At 48.6% G+C, this 26699-nt stretch overlaps 8 protein-coding genes across 8 annotated transcripts; 4 read left to right on the top strand and 4 right to left on the bottom strand.

Annotated features, from left to right (window-relative positions):
- Positions 1-7: 7 nt before the first annotated feature.
- Positions 8-5739, bottom strand: LOC131997074 (collagen alpha-1(I) chain-like). The gene is made up of 2 exons (XM_059367354.1): positions 5710-5739; positions 8-5662 (listed from the first exon to the last, which is right to left on the bottom strand). The coding sequence occupies exons 1-2, from the start codon at positions 5737-5739 to the stop codon at positions 8-10; spliced, it is 5685 nt and encodes a 1894-aa protein (XP_059223337.1).
- On the top strand, positions 5739-8969 carry LOC131997073 (mucin-19-like; the record flags this gene model as incomplete). Its single annotated transcript, XM_059367353.1, has 2 exons — positions 5739-6588; positions 6634-8969. Coding segments are annotated over 2 exons (3186 nt in total), but the record flags the coding sequence as incomplete, so codon positions are not given.
- A 1-nt stretch (position 8970) lies between these two features.
- LOC131997072 (fibrous sheath CABYR-binding protein-like) lies at positions 8971-9754 on the bottom strand. Its single transcript, XM_059367352.1, has 2 exons — positions 9152-9754; positions 8971-9105 (listed from the first exon to the last, which is right to left on the bottom strand). The coding sequence occupies exons 1-2, from the start codon at positions 9752-9754 to the stop codon at positions 8971-8973; spliced, it is 738 nt and encodes a 245-aa protein (XP_059223335.1).
- Positions 9755-9923: 169 nt separating this feature from the next.
- Positions 9924-10755, top strand: LOC131997071 (uncharacterized; the record flags this gene model as incomplete). Its single annotated transcript, XM_059367351.1, has 2 exons — positions 9924-10682; positions 10729-10755. Coding segments are annotated over 2 exons (786 nt in total), but the record flags the coding sequence as incomplete, so codon positions are not given.
- An 11-nt stretch (positions 10756-10766) lies between these two features.
- On the bottom strand, positions 10767-12232 carry LOC131997070 (sperm acrosomal protein FSA-ACR.1-like). The gene is made up of 2 exons (XM_059367350.1): positions 10825-12232; positions 10767-10777 (listed from the first exon to the last, which is right to left on the bottom strand). Exons 1-2 carry the CDS (start codon positions 12230-12232, stop codon positions 10767-10769), a joined length of 1419 nt encoding a protein of 472 aa, XP_059223333.1.
- A 7017-nt stretch (positions 12233-19249) lies between these two features.
- Positions 19250-19783, top strand: LOC131997069 (uncharacterized; the record flags this gene model as incomplete). Its single annotated transcript, XM_059367349.1, has 1 exon — positions 19250-19783. A coding segment is annotated over exon 1 (534 nt), but the record flags the coding sequence as incomplete, so codon positions are not given.
- Positions 19784-19837: 54 nt separating this feature from the next.
- LOC131997068 (hornerin-like) lies at positions 19838-24443 on the bottom strand. The gene is made up of 3 exons (XM_059367348.1): positions 24420-24443; positions 19932-24357; positions 19838-19866 (listed from the first exon to the last, which is right to left on the bottom strand). Exons 1-3 carry the CDS (start codon positions 24441-24443, stop codon positions 19838-19840), a joined length of 4479 nt encoding a protein of 1492 aa, XP_059223331.1.
- Positions 24444-24541: 98 nt separating this feature from the next.
- LOC131997067 (uncharacterized) lies at positions 24542-26122 on the top strand (the record flags this gene model as incomplete). The annotated part of the gene is made up of 3 exons (XM_059367347.1): positions 24542-25172; positions 25425-25496; positions 25665-26122. Coding segments are annotated over 3 exons (1161 nt in total), but the record flags the coding sequence as incomplete, so codon positions are not given.
- Positions 26123-26699: the final 577 nt, after the last annotated feature.

The raw sequence follows: 26699 nt of genomic DNA, 5'->3' as shown, positions 1-26699 counted from the left end.
TTTGGTTCTAATAAATGATTTGTTGGACAGCGTTGATGATCTGTTGCAGGATATGATCCTGTTGTGGGGGTTGAGTTGGTTTGGCTGCTTTGGGCTTTGCAGTTGTTTTGTGTTTTGCAGTTGTCTTGGGCTTGGCGGGTTTCTTTGGTTTCGCCGTAGTCTTAGGTTTGGCCGTTGTTTTGGGTTTTGCTGTGGTTTTGGGTTTTGCTGTTGTTTTGGGTTTCGCTGTTGCTTTTGGTTTCACTGTTGTTTTAGTGTTTGTTGCCTTTTTAGGTTTGGCCGTAGTTTTGGGTTTCGTTGATGTTTTGGGTTTCGCCGTAGTTTTTGGTTTGGCCGTTGTTTTAGAGTTTACCGTTTTTTTAGGTTTTCTCGTTGTTTTCGGTTTGGCTGTAGTAGCTTTGGGCGGGTTTTTAATAATTATGGTAATTGTGGGTGGCTTAACAGGGTTGGTTGTAGTAGGTTTTACTGTTGTTGCTGCAGGTTTTGCTGTTGTTGCTACCGGTTTGGCTGTTGTTGCTGCCGGTTTGGCGGTAGTCTTGAATGTTGTTGCTGCAGGTTTGACTGTAGGTTTTGTAGTTGTTTTAGGTTTAGTTGTTGTGTTAGGTTTGGTTGTTGTTTTAGGTTTGGATGTTGTTTTAGGTTTAGTTGTTGTTTTAGGTTTAGTTGTTGTTTTAGGTTTAGTTGTTGTTTTAGGTTTAGTTGTTGTTTTAGGTTTAGCTGTTGTTTTAGGTTTAGTTGTTGGTTTTGGTTTAGTTGTTGAATCAGAATCACTACCAATTTCTTCTTCGCCACCTTCCTCTTCACCTGTTCCCTCCTCTCCGGTCTCTTCATCACCTGTACCTTCTTCGCCGATCTCTTCTTCACCTGTTCCTTCCTCGCCGGTCTCTTCTTCCCCTGCTCCTTCCTCGCCTGTCTCTTCTTCACCTGATCCTTCCTCGCCTGTCTCTTCTTCACCTGCTGCTTCTTCACCGGTTTCATCTTCACCTACTTCTTCCTCGCCTGTCTCTTCTTCACCTGCTCCTTCCTCGCCGGTATCTTCTTCACCTGCTCCTTCCTCGCCTGTCTCTTCTTCACCTGCTCCTTCCTCGCCTGTCTCTTCTTCACCTGCTCCTTCCTCGCCGGTATCTTCTTCACCTGCTCCTTCCTCGCCTGTCTCTTCTTCACCTGCTCCTTCCTCGCCTGTTTCCTCTTCACCTGCTCCTTCCTCGCCTGTTTCTTCTTCACCTGCTCCTTCCTCGCCTGTCTCTTCTTCACCTGTTCCTTCCTCGCCTGTTTCCTCTTCACCAGTTCCCTCTTCAACGGTTTCGTCTTCACCGGTTTCTCCTTCTTCGCCCATTTCTTCTCCAACGGCTTCCCCTTCTTCAGTTTCATCCTCACCGCTTCCCTCTTCACCTGTAGAAGTTTCTTCTCCAGCTTCTTCAGCCGGAGTTTCTTCGCTAGCTCCTTCTTCACCAGTTTCTTCTGCAGGAGTTTCTTCACCAGCAGGCTCCTCACCAGCAGGAATTTCTTCGCCGGCTATTTCCTCACCTCCAGTCTCTTCAGCAGGAGTTTCTTCACCAGTTGATTCCTCACCAGCAGTCTCCTCAGAAGGAGTTTCTTCTACCGCGCCTTCTTCACCTGTTTCTTCTCCATGAGTTTCTTCAGCGGCGACTTCCTCTCCAGTGGCTTCTTCACCAGTCTCTTCTGCAGGAGGTTCTTCACCAGTGGGCTCCTCACCAGAGACTTCTTCACCAGTCTCTTCTGGAGGAGTTTCTTCAGCAGCATTTTCTTCACCAGCTGCTTCCTCACCCGCAGTCTCTTCTGGAGGAGTTTCTTCCAAAGCACCTTCTCCACCTGCTTCTTCTGCAGGAGTTTCTTCACCAGCAGGAATTTCTTCGCCAGCTGCTTCCTCACCCGCAGTCTCCTCTGGAGGAGTTTCTTCCGAAGCACCTTCTTCACCTGCTTCTTCTGCAGGAGTTTCTTCACCAGCGGGCTCACCAGCAGGAATTTCTTCGCCAGCTGCTTCCTCATCCGCAGTCTCCTCTGGAGGAGTTTCTTCCGAAGCACCTTCTTCACCTGTTTCTTCTGCAGGAGTTTCTTCACCAGCGGGCTCACCAGCAGGAATTTCTTCGCCTGCTGCTTCCTCACCCGCAGTCTCTTCTGGAGGAGTTTCTTCCGAAGCACCTTCTTCACCTGCTTCTTCTGCAGGAGTTTCTTCACCAGCGGGCTCACCAGCAGGAATTTCTTCGCCAGCTGCTACCTCACCCGCAGTCTCTTCTGGAGGAGTTTCTTCCGAACCACCTTCTTCACCTGCTTCTTCTGCAGGAGTTTCTTCACCAGCAGGGATTTCTTCGCCAGCTGCTACCTCACCCGAAGTCTCTTCTGGAGGAGTTTCTTCCGAAGCACCTTCTTCACCTAATTCTTCTGCAGGAGTTTCTACACCAGCGGGCTCACCAGCAGGAATTTCTTCGCCAGCTGCTTCCTCACCCGCAGTCTCTTCTGGAGGAGTTTCTTCCGAAGCACCTTCTTCACCTGCTTCTTCTGCAGGAGTTTCTTCACCAGCGGGCTCACCAGCAGGAATTTCTTCGCCAGCTGCTTCCTCACCCGCAGTCTCTTCTGGAGGAGTTTCTTCCGAAGCACCTTCTTCACCTGTTTCTTCTGCAGGAGTTTCTTCACCAGCGGGCTCACCAGCAGGAATTTCTTCGCCTGCTGCTTCCTCACCCGCAGTCTCTTCTGGAGGAGTTTCTTCCGAAGCACCTTCTTCACCTGCTTCTTCTGCAGGAGTTTCTTCACCAGCGGGCTCACCAGCAGGAATTTCTTCGCCAGCTGCTTCCTCACCCGCAGTCTCTTCTGGAGGAGTTTCTTCCGAAGCACCTTCTTCACCTGTTTCTTCTGCAGGAGTTTCCTCCCCAGCTACTTCCTCTCCAGAGGCTTCTTCACCAGTCTCTTCTGAAGGAGGTCCTTCACAAGCGGGCTCCTCACCAGAGACATCTTCACCAGTCTCTTCTGCAGGAGTTTCTTCACTAGCGGGCTCACCAGCAGGAATTTCTTCGCCAGCTGCTTCCTCACCCGCAGTTTCCTCTGGAGGAGTTTCTTCCGAAGCACCTTCTTCACCTGGTTCTTCTGCAGGAGTTTCTTCACCAGCGGGCTCACCAGCAGGAATTTCTTCGCCAGCTGCTTCCTCACCCGCAGTCTCTTCTGGAGGAGTTTCTTCCAAAGCACCTTCTTCACCTGTTTCTTCTGCAGGAGTTTCTTCACCAGCGGGCTCACCAGCAGGAATTTCTTCGCCATCTGCTTCCTCACCCGCAGTCTCCTCTGGAGGAGTTTCTTCCGAAGCACCTTCTTCACCTGCTTCTTCTGCAGGAGTTTCTTCACCAGCGGGCTCACCAGCAGGAATTTCTTCGCCAGCTGCTTCCTCACCCGCAGTCTCCTCTGGAGGAGTTTCTTCCGAAGCACCTTCTTCACCTGTTTCTTCTGCAGGAGTTTCTTCACCAGCGGGCTCACCAGCCGGAATTTCTTCGCCAGCTGCTTCCTCACCCGCAGTATCTTCTGGAGGAGTTTCTTCCGAACCACCTTCTTCACCTGCTTCTTCTGCAGGAGTTTCTTCACCAGCAGGGATTTCTTCGCCAGCTGCTACCTCCCCCGCAGTCTCTTCTGGAGGAGTTTCTTCCGAAGCACCTTCTTCACCTGCTTCTTCTGCAGGAGTTTCTTCACCAGCGGGCTCACCAGCAGGAATTTCTTCGCCTGCTGCTTCCTCACCCGCAGTCTCTTCTGGAGGAGTTTCTTCCGAAGCACCTTCTTCACCTGCTTCTTCTGCAGGAGTTTCTTCACCAGCGGGCTCACCAGCAGGAATTTCTTCGCCAGCTGCTTCCTCACCCGCAGTCTCTTCTGGAGGAGTTTCTTCCGAAGCACCTTCTTCACCTGTTTCTTCTGCAGGAGTTTCTTCACCAGCGGGCTCACCAGCAGGAATTTCTTCGCCTGCTGCTTCCTCACCCGCAGTCTCTTCTGGAGGAGTTTCTTCCGAAGCACCTTCTTCACCTGCTTCTTCTGCAGGAGTTTCTTCACCAGCGGGCTCACCAGCAGGAATTTCTTCGCCAGCTGCTTCCTCACCCGCAGTCTCTTCTGGAGGAGTTTCTTCCGAAGCACCTTCTTCACCTGTTTCTTCTGCAGAAGTTTCCTCCCCAGCTACTTCCTCTCCAGAGGCTTCTTCACCAGTCTCTTCTGAAGGAGGTCCTTCACAAGCGGGCTCCTCACCAGAGACATCTTCACCAGTCTCTCCTGCAGGAGGTTCTTCACTAGCGGGCTCACCAGCAGGAATTTCTTCGCCAGCTGCTTCCTCACCCGCAGTTTCCTCTGGAGGAGTTTCTTCCGAAGCACCTTCTTCACCTGCTTCTTCTGCAGGAGTTTCTTCACCAGCGGGCTCACCAGCAGGAATTTCTTCGCCAGCTGCTTCCTCACCCGCAGTCTCTTCTGGAGGAGTTTCTTCCGAAGCACCTTCTTCACCTGTTTCTTCTGCAGGAGTTTCTTCACCAGCGGGCTCACCAGCAGGAATTTCTTCGCCATCTGCTTCCTCACCCGCAGTCTCCTCTGGAGGAGTTTCTTCCGAAGCACCTTCTTCACCTGCTTCTTCTGCAGGAGTTTCTTCACCAGCGGGCTCACCAGCAGGAATTTCTTCGCCAGCTGCTTCCTCACCCGCAGTCTCCTCTGGAGGAGTTTCTTCCGAAGCACCTTCTTCACCTGTTTCTTCTGCAGGAGTTTCTTCACCAGCGGGCTCACCAGCCGGAATTTCTTCGCCAGCTGCTTCCTCACCCGCAGTCTCTTCTGGAGGAGTTTCTTCCGAACCACCTTCTTCACCTGCTTCTTCTGCAGGAGTTTCTTCACCAGCAGGGATTTCTTCGCCAGCTGCTACCTCCCCCGCAGTCTCTTCTGGAGGAGTTTCTTCCGAAGCACCTTCTTCACCTGCTTCTTCTGCAGGAGTTTCTTCACCAGCGGGCTCACCAGCAGGAATTTCTTCGCCAGCTGCTTCCTCTCCCGCAGTCTCTTCTGGAGGAGTTTCTTCCGAAGCACCTTCTTCACCTGCTTCTTCTGCAGGAGTTTCCTCCCCAGCTACTTCCTCTCCAGAGGCTTCTTCACCAGTCTCTTCTGAAGGAGGTCCTTCACAAGCGGGCTCCTCACCAGAGACTTCTTCACCAGTCTCTTCTGCAGGAGGTTCTTCACTAGCGGGCTCACCAGCAGGAATTTCTTCGCCAGCTGCTTCCTCACCCGCAGTTTCCTCTGGAGGAGTTTCTTCCGAAGCACCTTCTTCACCTGGTTCTTCTGCAGGAGTTTCTTCACCAGCGGGCTCACCAGCAGGAATTTCTTCGCCAGCTGCTTCCTCACCCGCAGTCTCTTCTGGAGGAGTTTCTTCCAAAGCACCTTCTTCACCTGCTTCTTCTGCAGGAGTTTCTTCACCAGCGGGCTCACCAGCAGGAATTTCTTCGCCAGCTGCTTCCTCACCCGCAGTCTCCTCTGGAGGAGTTTCTTCCGAAGCACCTTCTTCACCTGCTTCTTCTGCAGGAGTTTCTTCACCAGCAGGAATTTCTTCGCCAGCTGCTTCCTCACCCGCAGTCTCTTCTGAAGAAGTGTCTTCCGCAGCACCTTCTTCACCTGTTTCTTCTGCAGGAGTTTCTTCCCCAGCGACTTCCTCTCCAGTGGCTTCTTCACCAGTCTCTTCTGAAGGAGTTTCTTCACCAGCGGGCTCCTCTTCAGAGGCTTCCTCATCAACGTTCTCCTCACCAGTCACTTCTGCAGGAGTTTCTTCTTCAGCGGGCTCCTCACCAGAGACTTCTTCACCAGTCTCTTCTGAAGGAGTTTCTTCACCAGCGGGCTCACCAGCAGGAATTTCTTCGCCAGCTGCTTCCTCACCCGCAGTTTCCTCTGAAGGAGTTTCTTCCGAAGCACCTTCTTCACCTGCTTCTTCTGCAGGAGTTTCTTCACCAGCGGGCTCACCAGCAGGAATTTCTTCGCCAGCTGATTCCTCACCCGCAGTCTCTTCTGAGGGGGTTTCTTCCAAAGCACCTTCTTCACCTGCTTCTTCTGCAGGAGTTTCTTCAGCAGCAGGAATTTCTTCGCCAGCTGATTCCTCACCCGCAGTCTCTTCTGGTGGAGTTTCTTCCAAAGCACCTTCTTCACCTAATTCTTCTGCAGGAGTTTCTTCACCAGCAGGAATTTCTTCGCCAGCTGCTTCCTCACCCGCAGTCTCTTCTGAAGGAGTGTCTTCCGCAGCACCTTCTTCACCTGTTTCTTCTGCAGGAGTTTCTTCCCCGGCGACTTCCTCTCCAGAGGCTTCTTCACCAGTCTCTTCTGAAGAAGTTTCTTCACCAGCGTGCTCCTCACCAGAGACTTCTTCACCAGTCTCTTCTGCAGGAGGTTCTTCACCAGCGGTCTCCTCACCAGATACTTCTTCACCAGTCTCTTCTGCGGGAGGTTCTTCAGAAGCTTCTTCTTCTCCAGCTGCTTCCTCATCAACGTTTTCCTCACCAGTCACTTCTGCAGGAGTTTCGTCTCCAGCGGGCTCCTCACCAGAGACTTCTTCACCAGTCTCTTCTGAAGGAGTTTCTTCACCAGCGGGCTGACCAGCAGGAATTTCTTCGCCTGCTGCTTCCTCACCCCCAGTCTCTTCCGGAGGAGTTTCTTCCGAAGCACCTTCTTCACCTGCTTCTTCTGCAGGAGTTTCTTCACCAGCGGGCTCACCAGCAGGAATTTCTTCGCCAGCTGCTTCCTCACCCGCAGTCTCCTCTGGAGGAGTTTCTTCCGAAGTACCTTCTTCACCTGCTTCTTCTGCAGGAGTTTCTTCACCAGCGGGCTCACCAGTAGGAATTTCTTCGACAGCTGCTTCCTCACCCCCAGTCTCTTCTGGAGGAGTTTCTTCCGAAGCACCTTCTTCACCTGCTTCTTCTGGAGGAGTTTCTTCACCAGCAGGACTTTCTTCGCCAGCTGCTTCCTCACCCGCAGCACCTTCTTCACCTGCTTCTTCTGCAGTAGTTTCTTCACCAGCGGGCTCACCAGCAGGAATTTCTTCGCCAGCTGCTTCCTCACCCGCAGTCTCCTCTGGAGGAGTTTCTTCCGAAGCACCTTCATCACCTGCTTCTTCTGCAGGAGTTTCTTCACCAGCGGGCTCACCAGCAGGAATTTCTTCGCCAGCTGCTTCCTCACCCGCAGTCTCTTCTGAAGGAGTGTCTTCCGCAGCACCTTCTTCACCTGTTTCTTCTGCAGGAGTTTCTTCCCCAGCGACTTCCTCTCCAGAGGCTTCTTCACCAGTCTCTTCTGAAGGAGTTTCTTCACCAGCGGTCTCCTCACCAGAGGCTTCTTCACCAGTCTCATCTGAAGGAGTTTCTTCACCAACGGGCTCCTCTCCTGAGGCTTCCTCATCAACGTTCTCCTCACCAGTCACCTCTGCAGGAGTTTCTTCTCCAGCGGGCTCCTCACCAGAGACTTCTTCACTAGCCTCTTCTGAAGGAGTTTCTTCACCAGCGGGCTCACCAGCAGGAATTTCTTCGCCAGCTGCTTCCTCACCCGCAGTTTCCTCTGGAGGAGTTTCTTCCGAAGCACCTTCTTCACCTGCTTCTTCTGCAGGAGTTTCTTCACCAGCGGGCTCACCAGCAGGAATTTCTTCGCCAGCTGATTCCTCACCCTCAGTCTCTTCTGAGGGGGTTTCTTCCAAAGCACCTTCTTCACCTGCTTCTTCTGCAGGAGTTTCTTCACCAGCAGGAATTTCCTCGCCAGCTGATTCCTCACCCGCAGTCTCTTCTGAAGGAGTGTCTTCCGCAGCACCTTCTTCACCTGTTTCTTCTGCAGGAGTTTCTTCCCCAGCGACTTCCTCTCCAGAGGTTTCTTCACCAGTCACTTCTGCAGGAGTTTCTTCACCAGCGGGCTCACCAGCAGGAATTTCTGCGCCAGCTGATTCCTCACCCGCAGTCTCTTCTGGAGGAGTTTCTTCCAAAGCACCTTCTTCACCTGTTTCTTCTGCAGGAGTTTCTTCACCAGCAGGAATTTCTTCGCCAGCTGCTTCCTCACCCGCAGTCTCTTCTGAAGGAGTGTCTTCCGCAGCACCTTCTTCACCTGTTTCTTCTGCAGGAGTTTCTTCCCCAGCGACTTCCTCTCCAGAGGCTTCTTCACCAGTCTCTTCTGAAGGAGTTTCTTCACCAGCGGGCTCCTCACCAGAGTCTTCTTCACCAGTCTCTTCTGCAGGAGTTTCTTCAGAAGCTTCTTCTTCTCCAGCTGCTTCCTCATCAACGTTTTCCTCACCAGTCACTTCTGCAGGAGTTTCTTCTCCAGCGGGCTCCTCACCAGAGACTTCTTCTCCAGTCTCTTCTGAAGGAGTTTCTTCTCCAGCGGGCTCACCAGCAGGAATTTCTTCGCCAGCTGCTTCCTCACCTCCAGTCTCTTCAGCAGGAGTTTCTTCCGAAGCACCTTCTTCACCTGCTTCTTCTGCAGGGGTTTCTTCACCAGCGGGCTCCCCAGCAGGAATTTCTTCGCCAGCTGCTTCCTCACCCGCAGTCTCTTCTGAAGGAGTGTCTTCCGCAGCACCTTCTTCACCTGTTTCTTCTGCAGGAGTTTCTTCCCCAGCGACTTCCTCTCCAGAGGCTTCTTCACCAGTCTCTTCTGAAGGAGTTTCTTCACCAGCGGGCTCCTCACCAGAGACTTCTTCAACAGTCTCATCTGAAGGAGTTTCTTCACCAGCGGGCTCCTCACCAGAGACTTCTTCACCAGTCTCTTCTGCAGGAAGTTCTTCACCAGCGGGCTCCTCTCCAGAGACTTCTTTACCAGTCTCTTCTGAAGGAGTTTCTTCACCAGCGGGCTCCTCACCAGAGACTTCTTCACCAGTCTCTTCTGCAAGAGTTTCTTCACCAGCGGGCTCCTCACTAGAGACTTCTTCACCAGTCTCTTCTGCGGGAGGTTCTTCAGAAGCTTCTTCTCCAGCTGCTTCCTCATCAACGTTTTCCTCACCAGTCACTTCTGCAGGAGTTTCTTCTCCAGCGGGCTCCTCACCAGCGGCTTCTTCACCAGAGACTTCTTCACCAGTCTCTTCTGCAGGAATTTCTTCAACAGCACCTTCTTCACCAGAGACTTCTTCACCAGTCTCTTCTGCAGGAGTTTCTTCCGAAGCACCTTCTTCACCTGCTTCTTCTGCAGGAGTTTCTTCACCAGCAGGAATTTCTTCGCCGGCTGTTTCCTCACCCGCAGTTTCTTCTGCAGGAATTTCTTCACCAGTTGCTTCCTCACCAGCAGTCTCTTCTAAAGGAATTTCTTCTACAGCGCCTTCTTCGCCTGTTTCATCTGAAGGAGTTTTTTCACTAGCGGGCTCCTCACCAGAGACTTCTTCACCAGTCTCTTCTGCAGGAGGTTCTTCACCAGCGGGCTCCTCTCCAGAGGCTTCTTCACCAGTCTCTTCTGCAGGAGGTTCTTCACCAGCGGGCTCCTCTCCAGAGGCTTCTTCACCAGTCTCTTCTGAAGGAGTTTCTTCACCAGCGGGCTCATCACCAGAGACTTCTTCACCAGTCTCTTCTGCAAGAGTTTCTTCACCAGCGGTCTCCTCTCCATAGGCTTCTTCACCAGTCTCTTCTGCAGGAGTTTCTTCAGAAGCTTCTTCTTCTCCAGCTGCTTCCTCATCAACGTTTTCCTCACCAGTCACTTCTTCTCCAGCGGGCTCCTCACCAGAGGCTTCTTCCCCAGTCTCTTCTGCAGGAATTTCTTCAGCAGCACCTTCTTCACCAGTTGCTTCCTCACCAGTCATTTCTGCAGGTGTTTCTTCAGAAGCACCTTTTTGACCAGTCTCTTCTGCAGGGGTTTCTTCACCAGCAGGAATTTCTTCGCCGGCTGCTTCCTCACCAGCAGTCTCTTCAGCGGGAGTTTCTTCTCCAGTGACTTCCTCACTAGCAGTCTCTTCCGAAGGAATTTTTTCCCCAGCGCCTTCTTCACCTGTTTCCTCTGCAGGAGTTTCTTCCACAGCGACTTCTTCACCAGAGACTTCTTCACCAGAGACTTCTTCACCAGTCTCTTCTGCAGGAGGTTCTTCACCAGCGGGCTCCTCAGTAGAGACTTCTTCACCAGTCTCTTCTGCAGGAGTTTCTTCCCCAGCGACTTCCTCACCAGCGACTTCTTCACCAGTCTCTTCTGCAGGAATTTCTTCACCAGCGGGGTCCTCACCAGCAGGAGTTTCTTCGCCAACTGCTTCCTCACCCGCAGTCTCTTCTGGAGGAGTTTCTTCCGAAGCACCTTCTTCACCTGTTTCTTCCTCATCCGCAGTCTCTTCTGGAGGAGTTTCTTCCGAAGCACCTTGTTCACCTGCTTCTTCTGCAGGAGTTCCTTCAGCAGCATTTTCTTCACCTGCTGCTTTCCCACCTGCAGTCTCTTCTGGAGGAGTTTCTTCCGAAGCATCTTCTTCACCTGCTTCTTCTTCACCTTCGCCGGCTGCTTCCTCACCAGCAGTCCCTTCAGCAGGAATTTCTTCACCAGTTGCTTCCTCACCAGCAGTCTCTTCTAAAGGAATTTCTTCAACAACGCCTTCTTCGCCTGTTTCTTCTGCAGGAATTTCTTCTCTAGCGACTTCCTCACCAGAGGCTTCTTCACCAGTCACTTCTGCAGGAGTTTCTTCACCAGCGGGCTCCTCGCCAGCAGGAATTTCTTCGCCGGCTGCTTCTTCAGCAGGAGTTTCTTCACCAGTAGCTTCCTCACCAACAGTCTCTTCTAAAGGAATTTCTTCAACAGCGCCTTCTTCGCCTGTTTCTTCTGTAGGAGTTCCTTCTTCAGCGACTTCCTCTCCCGAGGCTTCTTCACCAGTCTCTTCTGCAGGAGGTTCTTCACCAGCGGGCTCCTCACCAGCAGGAATTTCTTCGCCAGCTGCTTCCTCACCAGCAGTCCCTTCTGCAGGAGTTTCTTCAGAAGCTTCTTCTTCTCCAGCTACTTCCTCACCAACGTTTTCCTCACCAGTCACTTCTGCAGGAGTTTCTTCACCAGCGGTCTCCTCACCAGCAGGAATTTCGTCGCCAGCTGCTTCCCCACCAGCAGTCTCCTCTGAAGGAGTTTTTTCTGAAGCACTTTCTTCACTTGTTTCTTCTGCAGTGGTATCTTCCCCAGCGACTTCCTCACCAGAGACTTCTTCACCAGTCTCTTCTGCGGGAGTTTCTTCACCACTCTCTTCAGCAGGAGTTTCTTCAGCAGCACCTTCTTTACCAGTTGCTTCTTCACCAACATTTTCATCACCAGTCACTTCTGCAGGAGTTTCTTCAGCTGTACCTGCTTCTTCTGCAGGAGTTTCTTCACCAGTAGGAATTTCTTCGCCAGCTGCTTCCTCATCCGCAGTCTCTTCTGAAGGGGTATTTTCCGAAGCACCTTCTTCACCTGTTTCTTCTGCAGGAGTTTCTTCACCAGCGACTTCCGCTCCAGAGGCTTCTTCACCAGTCTCTTCTGCTGTAGTTTCTTCACCGGCTGCTTCCTCACCAGCAGGAGTTTCTTTACCACTTGTTTCCTCACCAACAGTCGCTTCTGAAGCAATTTCTTCAACACCGCTTTCTTCGCCAACCTCTTCTGCAGCACCTTTCTCACCAGCGGCTTCCTCACCAAGGTTTTCCTCACCAGTCACTTCTGCAGGAGTTTCTTCACCAGCGGGCTCCTCACCAGCAGGAATTTCTTCGCCAGCTGCTTCCTCACCCGCGGTTTTATCTGAAAGAGTTCCGTTAGCAGCATTCTCTTCATTGGTTTCTTCTGCAGGAGTTTCTTCATCTACGACTTTCTCACCAGTAGTTTCTTCACTTGCCACTTCTGCTGGAGTTTCTTCACCATTTGGTTCCTCACCAGCACTCTCTTCTCCAGTCTCCGCTATAGGGGTATCTTCATCAGCAGGAGTTTCTTCACTTGGTGTGTCTGCACCTGTTGATTCTTCTGCAGTTACTTCACCAGCTTCTGCCGCAGTTTCCGCCGGTGCAGTTTCTTTTACTGCTTCAGTGTCCGTTTCACTTTCGCTTGTTACACCGTCATCAACACTGTCTTGTGGTTCTTCTGCGCCTTTGTCGGCGCCTGCAATTTCATTGCCAGCATCTACACCACCTCCACCCTCGTCCTCATCAGGCAGCCTAGTGGGTGCTCCTCCCACTAGGAATGCAAACGCACACACACAAATGAAAAGTGCCAGGAAACGGAACTTCATGCCTTTGATTAATTCGATTTTAACTAAACTCCATATTCCATTGGCGAAGGTATTTATACGTGCCATTAGGAATCGAAACAGTTGTTCGAATATCAACTACGTCATTCGCCCAATTTTTCATCTGTAGAATCGATTTCGTTTGACTGGTCTCTGTTCGTTCTATGCAATTCAAATGCCTTTTTGTTATTCATTTAAATATTGAATTTTGCCTTCACCGAGACAAAGAGGGCAACAGAAACAGATACTGAAACAGATACAAATGCGAAAACAAAAAGTTGTTGTTTGTTTGCTTGTCCTTAGAAAGAATCGACAATAGGTCAGTGGAGAATATCACTGGATTACATCTTTGTGCTGTGCCTTAAGGGCCAAGAGGATGAAAAACATAGTCAATGAAAGAAGAAGGCAATTTAGAGTTTGAATTTTTTTTTTTAGATTTTAAGAATGTTCTTTGATTGCAGTTGTTACAATCTTTGGTTTTTTGTAACCACCAACGCATCGACATATCTATTTTCGCCTCTATAAAGTGTATACATATGTTCTTGTGGCTCGAAAAATTCTAACATAATAAAGCAATGTCCGTCTTTCCGCTGAAGTCACGCTACAGTCTTCGAAAAAGAAGACATTGAGCTGAAACTTTGCACAGATTCTTATTTTGAGCATTGGCTGTTTCAGTTTGAATTTGGGCTATATTTAACTACCTCTTGTTAAAGCTTCCATTCGGGCACAGTGAGTGGTGTTTGTGCGCTTTGGGCTTGGTCTAGATCGGATTTTGTCTCAATATAGCCCCCATAGCCCCCGATTTTGCTGAAAATTGTCACATTGAATTAAGCCCACCAATATTCATCAATATTCGTGTCGTCTATGGTCTAGATCGGACTGTATCTTGATATAGCCCCCATGCAGGCCGATATCCTGATTTAAGGTCTAAAGCCTATAGAAGCTTAATTTTTTCCTCGATTTTACAAACATTTGGGACAGTAACCATCGATTTCGTAATCGAATATGGTTTATATCGGGCATTATTTTTATACAGCCCCCATATAAACCAATCTCGCCATTTTAACGTCAAAGACCCATAGAAACCGCATTTATTAACCAATTTCGCCGAAATTTGGCATCTGTCTTAAGTGTTTTGTCATCCATGCAGGGTATGGTTCCGATCGACATATATTTAATTGTCCTTCATGTTTTTATACCCTACACCACTACTATGGTACGGGGTATTATAACTTAGTGCATTTGTTTGTAACACCCAAAAGGAAGAGAGATAGACCCATTGATAAGTATGCCGATCGACTCAGAATCACTTTCTGATTCGATTTAGCTAGACGGACAGACAGATGGCTGTCTGTCCGTCTATCTGCCCGTCAGTCTGTCCGTCAGTCTGTCCGTCCGTCTGTCTGTCTGTCCGTCTGTCTGTCCGTCTCTCTGTTCATCTCTCTGTCCGTCTGTCTGTCCGTCTGTCTGTCCGTCTGTCTGTCCGTCTGTCTGTCCGTCTGCCTGTCCGTCTGTCTGTCCGTCTGTCTGTCCGTCTGTCTGTCCGTCTGTCTGTCCGTCTGTCTGTCCGTCTGTCTGTCCGTCTGTCTGTCCGTCTGTCTGTCCGTCTGTCTGTCCGTCTGTCTGTCCGTCTGTCTGTCCGTCTGTCTGTCCGTCTGTCTGTCCGTCTGTCTGTCCGTCTGTCTGTCCGTCTGTCTGTCCGTCTGTCTGTCCGTCTGTCTGTCCGTCTGTCTGTCCGTCTGTCTGTCCGTCTATATCAGGTTATAGTGCGATTTGGACCATACTTACCACGATCGTTGGATGTCCTTGCAAAATTTCAACTCAAACGGACAACATTTGCTCATTCTAGGGGCTCAAGAAATCAAATCGGTTTATATGTGGGCTATATCAGGTTATAGATCATTTCGACCCATGCATAGTATGGTTGTTGGGAGTGGGAACAGAACGCTACGTACAAATTTTCAGCGAAATAGGATAACAATTGCGGCTTCTGAGGGCTATGATTTCAAATCAGGAGATCGCTATATAGGGGGCCTATATCCAAATCTGAACCGATATGGCCCATTTGCAATACCCAACGACCTAAATCAATCAGAAGTATCTGTGCAAAATATCAAGCGGCTTGCTTTACGCGTTCGAGCGTTCACAGACGGACGTACGAATGGACGGATGCACAAACGGATGGACGGACGGATATCGTCTGTCTGTCCATCTCTCTGTCCGTCTGTCTGTCCGTCTGTCTGTCCGTCTGTCTGTCCGTCTGTCTGTCCGTCTGTCTGTCCGTCTGTCTGTCCGTCTGTCTGTCCGTCTGTCTGTCTGTCTGTCTGTCCGTCTGTCTGTCTGTCTGTCTGTCTGTCTGTCTGTCTGTCTGTCTGTCTGTCTGTCTGTCTGTCTGTCTGTCTGTCTGTCTGTCTGTCTGTCCGTCTGTCTGTCTGTCCGTCTGTCCATCTGTCTGTCCAGCTGTCTATCTGTCTGTCTGTCCGTCTGTCTGTCTGTCCCTTTTTCTGTCCCTCTGTCTGTCCGTCTGTCTGTCCGTCCATCTGTCTGTCCGTCTGTCTGTCCATCTGTCTGTCCATGTTAATTTGTGTACAAACTACAGGTCGCAATTTTCATCCGATCGTCTTCAAATTGTGTATGGGTATGTTTTTCGGTCTATAGACAAAGCCTATTGAAATTGGAGAAAATCGGTTCAAATTTTGATATAGCTGCCATATATATATTCATCCGATTTGCAGTAATACAGCAATAAAATGGTCTTTTGTTAACCGATTCTCTAGAAATTTGGCAAGACGAGTTTTTTTTTATGAATCTCGACATTACTGGTTTATTGCACAGAAATCGGTTCAGATTTGGATATAGCTCCCATATATATGTTCGTCCGATTTGCAGTAATACAGCAATAAAATGGTCATTTGGTGACCGATTTTCTTAAAGATTGGTAGGAACGATTTGCTCTTGGCTCTCTATAATACTGGTGACTTTTATAGAAATCTGTTCAGATTTGGATATAGCTCCCACATATATGTTCATTCGATTTGCAGTAATGCAGCAATAAAATGGCCATTTGTTAATCGATTCTCTCGAAATTTGGCAAGAAGATTTTTTTTATGAATCTCGAGATTACTGGTTTATTTCACAGAAATCGGTTCAGATTTGGATATAGCTCCCATATATATGTTCGTCTGATTTGAAGTAATACAGCAATAAAATGGTCATTTGTAGACCGATCCTCTAGAAATTTGGCCAGAAGGGTTTTTTTATGAATCTCGACATTATTGATTAATTTCACAGAAATCGGTTCAGATTTCGATATAGCTTACATAAAATCGGGTGATATATATGTATACATATATATCGCCCGATTTTTACTCCTATACCCACTGCAAGCGCACTTATTGACCAATCTACCCAAAATTTTGTAAAACGCTTTCCATAAAGTTTGGTCGAAATCGGTTCAAATTTAGATATAGCTCCGATGTTCGTCAGAATTTGGGTAATTTATTGTTATTTGTCAACCGCAGTTAAAACATAACCTAATAACCTATCTGAATACATCCGCCGAGGTCCATGAAAATTGGATCAGAATTATACACAGCCCACCTTTTATATTTATAGAGTAGGTGTAGGGTATTATAAAGTCGGCGCCGCCCGAATTTTACCTTTTCTTACTGATTTTGTTATGAGCCTTCGCCCAAAATCTCAGCTACGACCCACATATTTCTATTTTCGCCTATTCATTTCTACTTTCGAGCTGAAGTGACATGCCATGGGATCTGTGGTGTTCGTATTTTCGACGACAGTTATTTATAACCACCAAATAATGTTAGGTGACATTCACACTTGACTTATTTGCTCAATAGCTAAAGTCTATTCAAGGAGCCTCACAATGAATCTGAACAAAAACATGGCCAAAACATTAACAATAAAAACAAATGTTGGTTATATTTGTTCAACTGTGCAGACATGACGCAAAATTATCTTCGAAAGCCTCGCTTTAATCAATTTGCGTATCTAATTGAACATGAAAGCCAAAAAAAAAAAAATACAGATAATATTAAGAAAAGCTTTTCATATATGTAGATAAAATTAGTTGCGAATACTAAACAGAAGAGGGTCTAATTTTAGGCTGCAAAGATAAGGCAAACCAGAATGCTTCATTCAAGAATACGGTTAAATTTGTTTTTTTAAGATTAAGAGTAGGTCATTGAACCATAATGGGCACAATCTAGGACATATATGATTTTTTATTGTAGACTCCCGAAAAGAATACATTACCAAGGAAAGTTAATCGATCTGATATAGCTCCCATATAAACAGATCTTCCAATTTATATCCTGAGCCACTATAGGGTGGAATTTTTGTCCGATTTGGCCAAGCCAAATATCGCCCCAATCAGTTTATAACTTGGTATACCTCAAATAGCTAAGCAATTCTTATCCATTATCCTTTGTTGGTCTATAAAGAAACATGCGATCCATGCTGGAAGGTATATAAGATTTGGCCCGGTCGAAATTAGCTCGCTTTTACTTGTTCATAAATAATTCTACGATCTTCTACTACACTTTTTTATACCCTCCACCATAGGATGGGGATATACTAATTTCGTCATTCTGTTTGTAACACCTCGAATTATGCCTCTGAGATCGTCATGTCATTTTAAGTCGATCTATCCATGTCCGTCCGTCTGTCCGTCCGTCCATCTGTTTGTAGAAAGCACGCTAACCTTTGAAGGAGAAAAGCCAGCCGCTTGAAATTTTGCACAAATACTTTTTATTAGTGTAGAACGGTTGGAATTGTAAATAGGCCAAATCGGTCCATGTTTTGATATAGCTGACATATAAACCGATCCTGGATCTTGACTTCATGGGCCTCTAGAGGGCGCAATTCACGTTCGATTTGACTGAAATTTTGCACGTAGTGTTTTGGCATCACTTCCAACAACTGTGTTAAAAATAATTCAAATCCGTTCATAATATGGTACAGCTGTCAAATAAACCGATCGTGGGTCTTGACTTCTTGAGCCTCTAGAGGGCGCAATTTTCAACCGATTGGACTGAAATTTAGCACATGGTGTTTTGGCATCACTTCCAACAACTGTGTTAAGAAAAATTCAAATCCGTTCAAAATTTGGTACAGCTGTAATATAAACCGATCTAGGGTCTTGACTTCTTGAGCATCTAGAGGGCGCAATTCTCATATGATTTGACTGAAATTTCGCATGAGGTGTTTTGTTATAATTTCCAATAACTGTGCTAAGTATGACGCAAATCCGTCTTTGTTTTAAAATAGCTGCCATACAAACCGTTCTTGGGTCTTGACTTCTTGAGCCTCTAGAGGGCGCAATTCACGTCCGATTTGACATGAGTTGTTTTGTTACAATTTTCAATAACTGTGCTAAGTATGGCACAAATCGGTCCTTGTTTTGATATAGCTGTGATATAAACCGATCTTGGATCTTGACTTATTGAGCCTCTAGAGGGCGCAATTTTTATACGATTGGACTGAAATTTGGCACGTGGTGTTTTGGCATCACTTCCAACAACTGTGTTAAGAATAATTCAAATCCGTTCATAATATGGTACAGCTGTCATATAAACCGATCGTGGGTCTTGACTTCTTGAGAATCTAGAGGGCGCAATTCACGTCCGATTTGACTGCAATTTCGCATGAGTTGTTTTGGTATCACTTCCAACAACTGTGCTAAGAATAATTCAAATCCGTTCATAATTTGGTACAGCTGTCATATAAACCGATCTTGGGTCTTGACTTCTTGCGCCACTAGAGGGCGCAATTCTCACCCGATTTGACTGAAATTAGGCACGTGGTGTTTTTGCATCACTTCCAACAACTGTGTTAAGAATAATTCAAATCCGTTCATAATTTGGTACAGCTATCATATAAACCGATCTTGGGTCTTGACTTCTTGAGAATCTAGAGGGCGCAATTCACGTCCGATTTGACTGCAATTTCGTATGAGTTGTTTTGGTATCACTTCCAACAACTGTGTTAAGTATGATTCAAATCGGTTTATAATATTGTATAGCTGTCATATAAACCGATCTTGGATCTTGACTTCTTGAGCCCATAGAGCTCGCAATTCTCATCCGATTTGGCTTAAATTTCGGATGAGGTGTTTTGTTATGATTTTCAATAACTGTGCGAAGTATGGTTCAAATTGGTCCTTGTTTTGATATAGCTGTCATATAAATTGATCTTGGGTCTTGACTTCTTAAGCCTCTAGAGGGCGCAATTCACTTCCGATTTGGAAGAAATTTGTTCACAACGGCTTCTCTCATGACCTTCAACATACGTGTCTAATATAGTCTAAATCGATCAATAGCTTGATACAGCTCCCATATAAACCGATTTCCCGATTTTACTTCTTCAGCCCCTACAAGGCGCAATTCTTACCCGAATGAACTGAAATATTACACAACGACTTCTACAATGTTGAGCATTCGTTTATGGCCCGAATCAGATTATAGCTTGATATAGCTCCAATAGCATAACAGTTCTTATTCCATATTCCTTGTTTGCCTAAGGAGAGATACTGCGCATAGAACTCGACAAATGCGATCCATGGTGGAGGGTATATAAGATTCGGCCCGGCCTAACTTAGCACGCCCATACTTGTTTTATCATACTCATTTATTTCGTTCTGTAGAAAACTACAAAAAGTCGTATTTACATTAAAATTAATTGTCAGCTTTTTAGAATTGAATTTTATATGCCATTGAATTAGCATATGCGATAACTAATGAAAAAAAAAAAAATACATCTCAGGGCGTTATTTGATTCTAATTAAAGAATTGTTGGACAGCGTTGATGATCTGTTGCAGGAAATTATCCTGTTGCGGGGGTTGAGTTGGTTTTGCTGTTGTTTTGGGTTTTGCAGTTGTCTTTGGTTTCGCCGTAGTCTTAGGTTTGGCCGTTGTTTTGGGTTTCGCTGTTGTTTTGGGTTTCGCTGTTGTTTTGGGTTTTGCCGTAGTTTTTGGTTTAGCCGTAGTTTTTGGTTTAGCCGTTGTCTTAGGTTTTGCAGTTGTTTTCGGTTTGGCTGTGGTAGCTTTGGGTGGGTTTGTAATCGTTATGGTAATTGTGGGTGGCTTAACAGGGTTGGCTGTTTCAGGCTTTGCTGTTGTTACTGCAGGTTTAGCTGTTGTTGCTACAGGTTTGGCTGTTGTTGCTGCTGGTTTGGTTGTTGTCTTGGCTGTTGTTGCTGCAGGTTTTACTGTTGTTGCTGCAGGTTTAACTGTGGTTACTGCAGGTTTTGCAGTTGCTACTGCAGGCTTGGCTGTTGTTGCTGCAGGTTTTGCAGTGGTTGCTGCAGGTTTTGCAGTTGTTGCTGGTTTAGTTGTTGTTTTAGGTTTTGCTGTTGTTGCTGGAGGCTTCACATTAATTTCAATATGTATAGTGCCAGAACCAGTATTAGTTCCAGTTTCTCCTTCGCCATTTGTTACCTCTTCACCAGTTACTGCTTCTTCGCCAGTTTCTTCTTCACCAGTTCCTTCCTCGCCTGTCTCTTCTTCAACTGCTTCTTCCTCACCTGTCTCTTCTGCGCCGTTTTCTTCTTCGCCGCTTTCTTCTTCGCCGGTTTCTTCTTCGCCGGTTTCTTCTTCGCCGTTTTCTTCTTCGCCGTTTTCTTCTTCCCCGGTTTCTTCTTCGCCGGTTTCTTCTTCACCTTCTCCTTCCTCGCCAGTCTCTTCCTCACCTGTTTCTTCTTCGCCGGTTCCTTCTTCACCGGTTTCCTCTTCACCTTCTCCTTCCTCACCTGTTTCTTCTTCGCCGGTTTCTTCTTCACCAGCTCCTTCCTCGCCTGTCTCTTCCTCGCCTGTCTCTTCCTCACCTGTTTCTTCTTCGCCTGTTTCTTCTTCACCAGCTCCTTCCTCGCCAGTTTCTTCTTCACCAGCTTCTTCTTCTCCTGTCTCTTCTTCACCCGTTCCATCTTCGCCGGTTTCCTCTTCTCCAGCCCCTTCCTCAACGGTTTCCTCCTCACCAGTTCCCTCTTCACCGGGTTCTCCTTCTTGGGCCGTTTCTTCTCCTCCAGCTTCCTCTTCTCCAGTTTCCTCCTCATTGGTTCCTTCTTCACCAGTTTCTTCTTCACTAGTTACTTCTTCACCTGTTGCCTCTTCACCGGCTGCTTCTTCACCAGTTCCTTCTTCACCGGTTCCCTCTTCGACAGTTTCTTCCTCACCAGTTTCTTCTCCTTCGCCAGTTTCGCCACCTGATTCTGATCCATGTTCTCCTCCAATTGTAATTTCAATATGAATTCCACCACTGCCGCCGGAAGTTTGACCTTCTTCGCCCGCGGCTTCTACGCCTGAGGCTTCTTCGCCCGCGGCTTCTTCGCCTGCGGCTTCTTCGCCTGCGGCTTCTTCGCCTGCGGCTTCTTCGGCTGCGGCTTCTTCGCCTGCGGCTTCTTCGCCTGCGGCTTCTTCGCCTGCGGATTCTTCGCCTGCGGCTTCTTCGCCTGCGGCTTCTTCGCCTGCGGCTTCTTCGCCTGCGGCTTCTTCGCCTGCGGCTTCTTCGCCTGCGGTTTCTTCGTCTGCGGTTTCTTCGCCTGCGGCTTCTTCGCCAGCAGCTTCTGCGCCAGCGGCTTCTTCGCCAGCGGTTTCTTCGCCAGCGGCTTCTACGCCTGCGGCTTCTTCGCCTGCGACTTCTTCGCCTGCAGCTTCTTCGCCTGTGGCTTCTTCGCCCACGGTCTCTTCACCGGTTGTCTCTTCTCCCTCAGCGCCACCGCATGAATGTTCAGCTGTTTGTTCTCCTTCAACTTCCGCCTCACCTTCCGATGATCCATGCTCTCCTTCAATTGTTATTTCAATATGAACTCCGCCACTACCACCTGAAGTTTCACCTTCTCCGTCGTGACCTTCAGCCACTCCACCACATGGTTCACTTTCAACGCTCGCGGCTTCTTCGCCAGCGGCTTCTTCACCAGTGGCTTCTTCGCCTGCGGTCTCTTCACCGGTTGTCACTTCACCCTCAGCTCCACCGCATGAATGTTCAGCAGTTTCTTCTCCTGTATGAGTCTCACCCTCTCCTCCGGCACAAACTTCACATGGTTGTTGTTCGCCTTCAACTTCTGCCATACCTTCCGTTGATCCATGCTCTCCTTCAATTGTTATTTCAATATGAACTCCACCACTGCCATCGGAAGCTTCGCTTTCCCCCTCGTGAACTCCAACCCCTTCTTCAGCTGAAGCTCCATCACATGGTGGATGTGCACCTTCAGTTTCCTCTCCCCCAGCTGTTTCTTCAACTGTTGTCTCTTCTCCCTCAGCTCCACCGCACGTGTGTTCACCCGTTTCCTCTCCGACGGGTATCTCGGTCTCTCCACCGACACAAACTTCATGTGGTGAATGTTCGCCTTCAGCTTCCTCACTTCCAGAAGCTCCTTCGCATAGTGGATGTTCCCCTTCTGAGGTCTCACCACCTATTGACCCATGTTCTCCTTCGACTGTTATTTCAATATGAACTCCGTCACTGCCACCGGAAGCTTCAACTTCTCCCTCGTGACCTTCAGCCCCTCCACCACATGGTTCGCCTTCAACGCTCACGACTTCTTCGCCAGCGGCTTCTTCGCCTGCGACATCCTCACCCGTGGTAGCTTCACCGGTTGTGACTTCTCCCTCAGCTCCACCGCATGAATGTTCAGCAGTTTCTTCTCCTGTATGAGTTTCACCCTCTCCTCCGGCACAAACTTCACATGGTGGTTGTTCGCCTTCAACTTCTGCCCCACCTTCCGTTGATCCATGCTCTCCTTCAATTGTTATTTCAATATGAACTCCACCACTGCCATCGGAAGCTTCACTTTCTCCCTCGTGAACTCCAACCCCTTCTTCACCTGAAGCTCCATCACATGGTGGATGTGCACCTTCAGTTTCCTCTCCCCCAGCTGCTTCTTCAACTGTTGTCTCTTCACCCTCAGCTCCACCGCACGTGTGTTCACCTGTTTCCTCTCCGACGGGTATCTCGGTCTCTCCACCGACACAAACTTCATGTGGTGGATGTTCGCCTTCAGCCTCCTCACTTCCAGAAGCTCCTTCGCATGGTGGATGTTCACCTTCTGAGGTTTCACCACCTGTTGGCCCATGTTCTCCTTCGACTGTTATTTCAATATGAACTCCGCCACTGCCACCGGAAGCTTCACCTTCTCCTTCGTGGCCTTCAGCCCCTCCACCACATGGTTCGCCTTCAACGCTCGCGGCTTCTTCGCCAGCGGCTTCTTCGCCAGCGGCTTCTTCGCCTGCGACATCCTCACCCGCAGTCTCTTCACCGGTTGTCACTTCTCCCTCAGCTCCACCGCATGAGTGTTCTGCAGTTTCTTCTCCTGTATGAGTTTCACCCTCTCCTCCGGCACAAACTTCACATGGTGGTTGTTCGCCTTCAACTTCTGCCACACCTTCCGATGATCCATGCTCTCCTTCAATTGTTATTTCAATATGAACTCCACCACTGCCAGCGGAAGTTTCACTTTCTCCCTCGTGAACTCCAACCCCTTCTTCACCTGAAGCTCCATCACATGGTGGATGTGCACCTTCAGTTTCCTCTCCCCCAGCTGCTTCTTCAACTGTTGTCTCTTCACCCTCAGCTCCACCGCACGTGTGTTCACCTGTTTCTTCTCCGACGGGTATCTCGGTCTCTCCACCGACACAAACTTCAGGTGGTGGATGTTCGCCTTCAGCCTCCTCACTTCCAGAAGCTCCTTCGCATGGTGAATGTTCACCTTCTGAGGTTTCACCACCTGTTGACCCATGTTCTCCTTCGACTGTTATTTCAATATGAACTCCGCCACTGCCACCGGAAGCTTCAACTTCTCCCTCGTGACCTTCAGCCCCTCCACCACATGGTTCGCCTTCAACGCTCGCGGCTTCTTCGCCTACGACATCCTCAGCCGCGGTCTCTCCACCGGTTGTCACTTCACCCTCAGCTCCACCGCATGAATGTTCAGCAGTTTCTTCTCCTGTATGAGTCTCACACTCTCCTCCGGCACAAACTTCACATGGTGGTTGTTCGCCTTCAACTTCCGCTACACTTTCCGATGATCCATGACCTCCTTCAATTGTTATTTCAATATGAACTCCGCCACTGCTACCGGAAGCTTCACCTTCTCCCTCATGGCCTTCAGCCTCTTCTACACTTGGTCCACTTTCATCGCCTGCGGCTTCTTCGCCGGCGACTTCTACGCCGGATGTATCTTCTCCTTCAGCGCCACCACATGTGTGTTCATCTGTTTCTTCTCCGACGGGTATCTCGACCTCTCCTTCAGCGCTAGCACCACATGGCGGATGTTCGCCTTCAGTCTCTTCTCCACCTGAGGCTCCATCGCATGGTGGATGTTCCAGTTCTTCGCCACCAGATGTTACTTCGCCGTTTGATTCTTCTTCCTCAGCGTCACCAGCTTCTTCTCCTGAAGGCGTTTCACCGCTGTCTTCAGCAGATGTTTCCTCACCTGCGGATTCCCCATCAACAGTTTCTTCTGCTGGAGTTTTTTCACCAGCAGGAATTTCTTCGCCAGCTGCTTCCTCACCTGCAGTCACCTCTGCAGGTGTTTCTTCTTCAGTGGGCTCCTCAACAGCAGACTCTTCACCATGCACTTCTGGGGCAGTTTCATCACCAGCGACTTCCTCACCAGTTGTCTCTTCACTAGTTTCTTCGGCAGGTGTTCCTTCGCCAGCGGCTTCTTCACCAGTCTCTTCTGCGGGAATTTCTTCACCAGCGGGCTCCTCACCTGTAGACATTTCTTCACCAGATTCTTCATCTCCAGCAATTTCTTCGACAGCTTCTTCTTCAACAGCAGTTCCGTCTGCAGGAGTTTCTTCTCCACCGACTTCCTCCCCAGCTGTCTCCTCGCCTGCAGGTGTTTCTTCTCCAGCAGCCTCTTCTTCAAGATTTTCCTCACCAGCAGTTTCTTCTGCAGGAGTTTCTTCACCGCCTGCTTCCTCTGCAGTAGTCTCTTCTTGAGGAGTTTCCTCATCAGCTACTCCCTCTACAACAGCCTCTTCTTCAGGAGTTTCCTCACCAGCAGTTTCTTCTGCAGGAGTTTCTTCACCAACAGGAATTTCTTCGCCAGCTGCTTCCTCTCCCGCAGTTTCTTCTAAAGGAGTTTCTTCAGCTGCACTTTCTTCTTCGGTTTCTTCACCAGCAGCTGCTTCCTCACCCGCAATTTCTTCACCAACAGACTCTTCACCAACAGGCTCTTCACCAGCAGGAGTTTCTTCACCCGTTTCTTCCCCATCCGCAGTTTCTGCAGCACCACCTTCTTCACTCGTTTCTTCACCATCTTGCTCTTCACCGCCTACTTCCTCCAAAGTAGTTTCTTCTGCAGGTGTTTCTTCAACAGCAGGCTCCTCACCAGCTGGTGTTTCTTCTCCCGCGGCTTCTTCGCCAGCCTCTTCAGGTTCTTCACCGGTTTCTTCACCAACTGTCTCTTCACCAGCAGGAGTTTCTTCATCGCCTGCTTCCTCTTCAGTAGTCTCTTCTGCAGGTGTTTCCTCTACAGCAGGCTCCTCACCAGTAGGAGTTTCTTCACCGGTTGCTTCCTCACCCGCAGTTTCTTCTAAAAGAGTTTCTTCAGCAGCACCTTCTTCACCGGATTCTTCTTCAACCTCAGGCGTTTCTGGTGTTTCTTCTCCCGCGGCTTCTTCGCCAGCCTCTTCTGTTTCTTCACCGGTTTCTTCACCAACTGTCTCCTCACCAGCAGGAGTTTCTTCATCGGTTGCTTCCTCACCAGCAGTCTCTTCGGCAGGAGTTTCTCCTACTGCGGATTCCTCACCAACGGTTTCTTCTAAAGGAGTTTCTTCAGCAGCTGGCTCTTCAGCATCAGGAGTTTCTTCACCGCCTTCTTCCTCTGGAGCAGTCCCTTCTGCTGGAGTTTCTTCACCAGCTGGCTCCTCACCAGCAGGAGTATCTTCACCGGTTGCTTCCTCACCCGCAGTTTCTTCTAAAGGAGTTTCTTCAGCAGCACCTTCTTCACCGGATTCTTCTTCAACAGCAGGCTCCTCACCAGCTGGTGTTTCTTCTCCCACGGCTTCTTCGCCAGCCTCTTCTGTTTCTTCACCGGTTTCTTCACCAACTGTCTCCTCACCAGCAGGAGTTTCTTCATCGGTTGCTTCCTCACCAGCAGTCTCTTCGGCAGAAGTTTCTCCTACTGCGGATTCCTCACCAACGGTTTCTTCTAAAAGAGTTTCTTCACCAGCACTTTCTTCACCGACTGGCTCTTCACCAGCGGGAGCTTCTTCACCGCCTGCTTCCTCTCCAGTAGTCTCTTCTGCAGCAGTCTCTTCTGCAGCAGTCTCCTCTGCAGCAGTCTCTTCTGCAGCAGTCTCTTCTGCAGGTGTTTCTTCGTCAGCAAGCTCCTCACCAGCAGGAGTTTCTTCATTGGTTGCTTCCTCACCAGCGGTCTCTTCGGCAGGAGTTTCTTCACCTGCGGGTTCCTCACCAACTATCTCTTCACCAGTCCCTTCTGTAGGAGTTTCTTCTCCAGCTGGCTCCTCACCCGCAGGAGTTTCTTCTGCAGCAGTCTCTTCTGCAGCAGTCTCTTCTGCAGCAGTCTCTTCTGCAGCAGTCTCTTCTGCAGCAGTCTCTTCTGCAGCAGTCTCTTCTGCAGCAGTCTCTTCTGCAGGAATTTCTTCACCAACAGGCTCCTCACCAGCAGGAGATTCATCACCGTCTATTTCCTCTCCAGCAGTCTCTTCTTCAAGATTTTCCTCACCGGCTGTCTCTTCTGCATCGGTTTCTTCACCAACGACTTCCTCACCAGCAGTTTCTTCACTAGCCACTTCTGCCGGTGTGTCTTCACCAGCAGTCTCTTCTCCAGTCTCCGCTATAGGGGTATCTTCACCAGCAGGAGTTTCTTCACTTGATGTATCCGCATCTGTTGGTTCTTCTGCAGTTACTTCACCAGCTTCTGCTGCAGTTTCCGCCGGTGGAGTTTCTTTTACTGCTTCATTGTCCGTTTGACATTCGTTTGATACACCGTCAGCAACACTGTCTTGTGTTTCGTCTACACCTTTGTCGGCACTTGCGTTTTCATCACCAACATCTACACCTCCTCCTCCCTCGTCGGCATCAGGCAACCTAGTGGGTGCTCCTCCCACTAGGAATGCAAACGCACACACACAAATGAAAAGTGCCAGGAAACGGAACTTCATGTCTTTGATTAATTCGATTTTAACTAAACTCCATATTCCATTGGCGAAGGTATTTATACATGCCATTAGGACTCGAAACACTTGTTCGAACAACAACTACGTCATTCACCCAATTTTTCATCTGTGGAATCGATTTCATTCGACTCTATGCTGGTCTCTATTCATTCTATTCAATTCAAACGCCTTTTTGTTATTCATTTAAATATTGAATTTTGTCTTCACCGAGACAAAGAAGCCAACAGAAACAGACACTGAAGCAGATATAAAAGCGAAAACAAAAAGTTTTTGTTTGTTTGCTTGTCCTTAAAAAGAAACGACGATAGGTCAGTGGCGAACATCATTGGATCACATTTTTAATGAGAATCGATGCAGCAAAAGGCTCTGTG

Source organism: Stomoxys calcitrans, chromosome 4 (genome assembly GCF_963082655.1).
Source record: "Stomoxys calcitrans chromosome 4, idStoCalc2.1, whole genome shotgun sequence".
Lineage (NCBI taxonomy): Eukaryota > Metazoa > Arthropoda > Insecta > Diptera > Muscidae > Stomoxys > Stomoxys calcitrans.
This window is presented reverse-complemented; position numbering and strand designations above follow the sequence as displayed.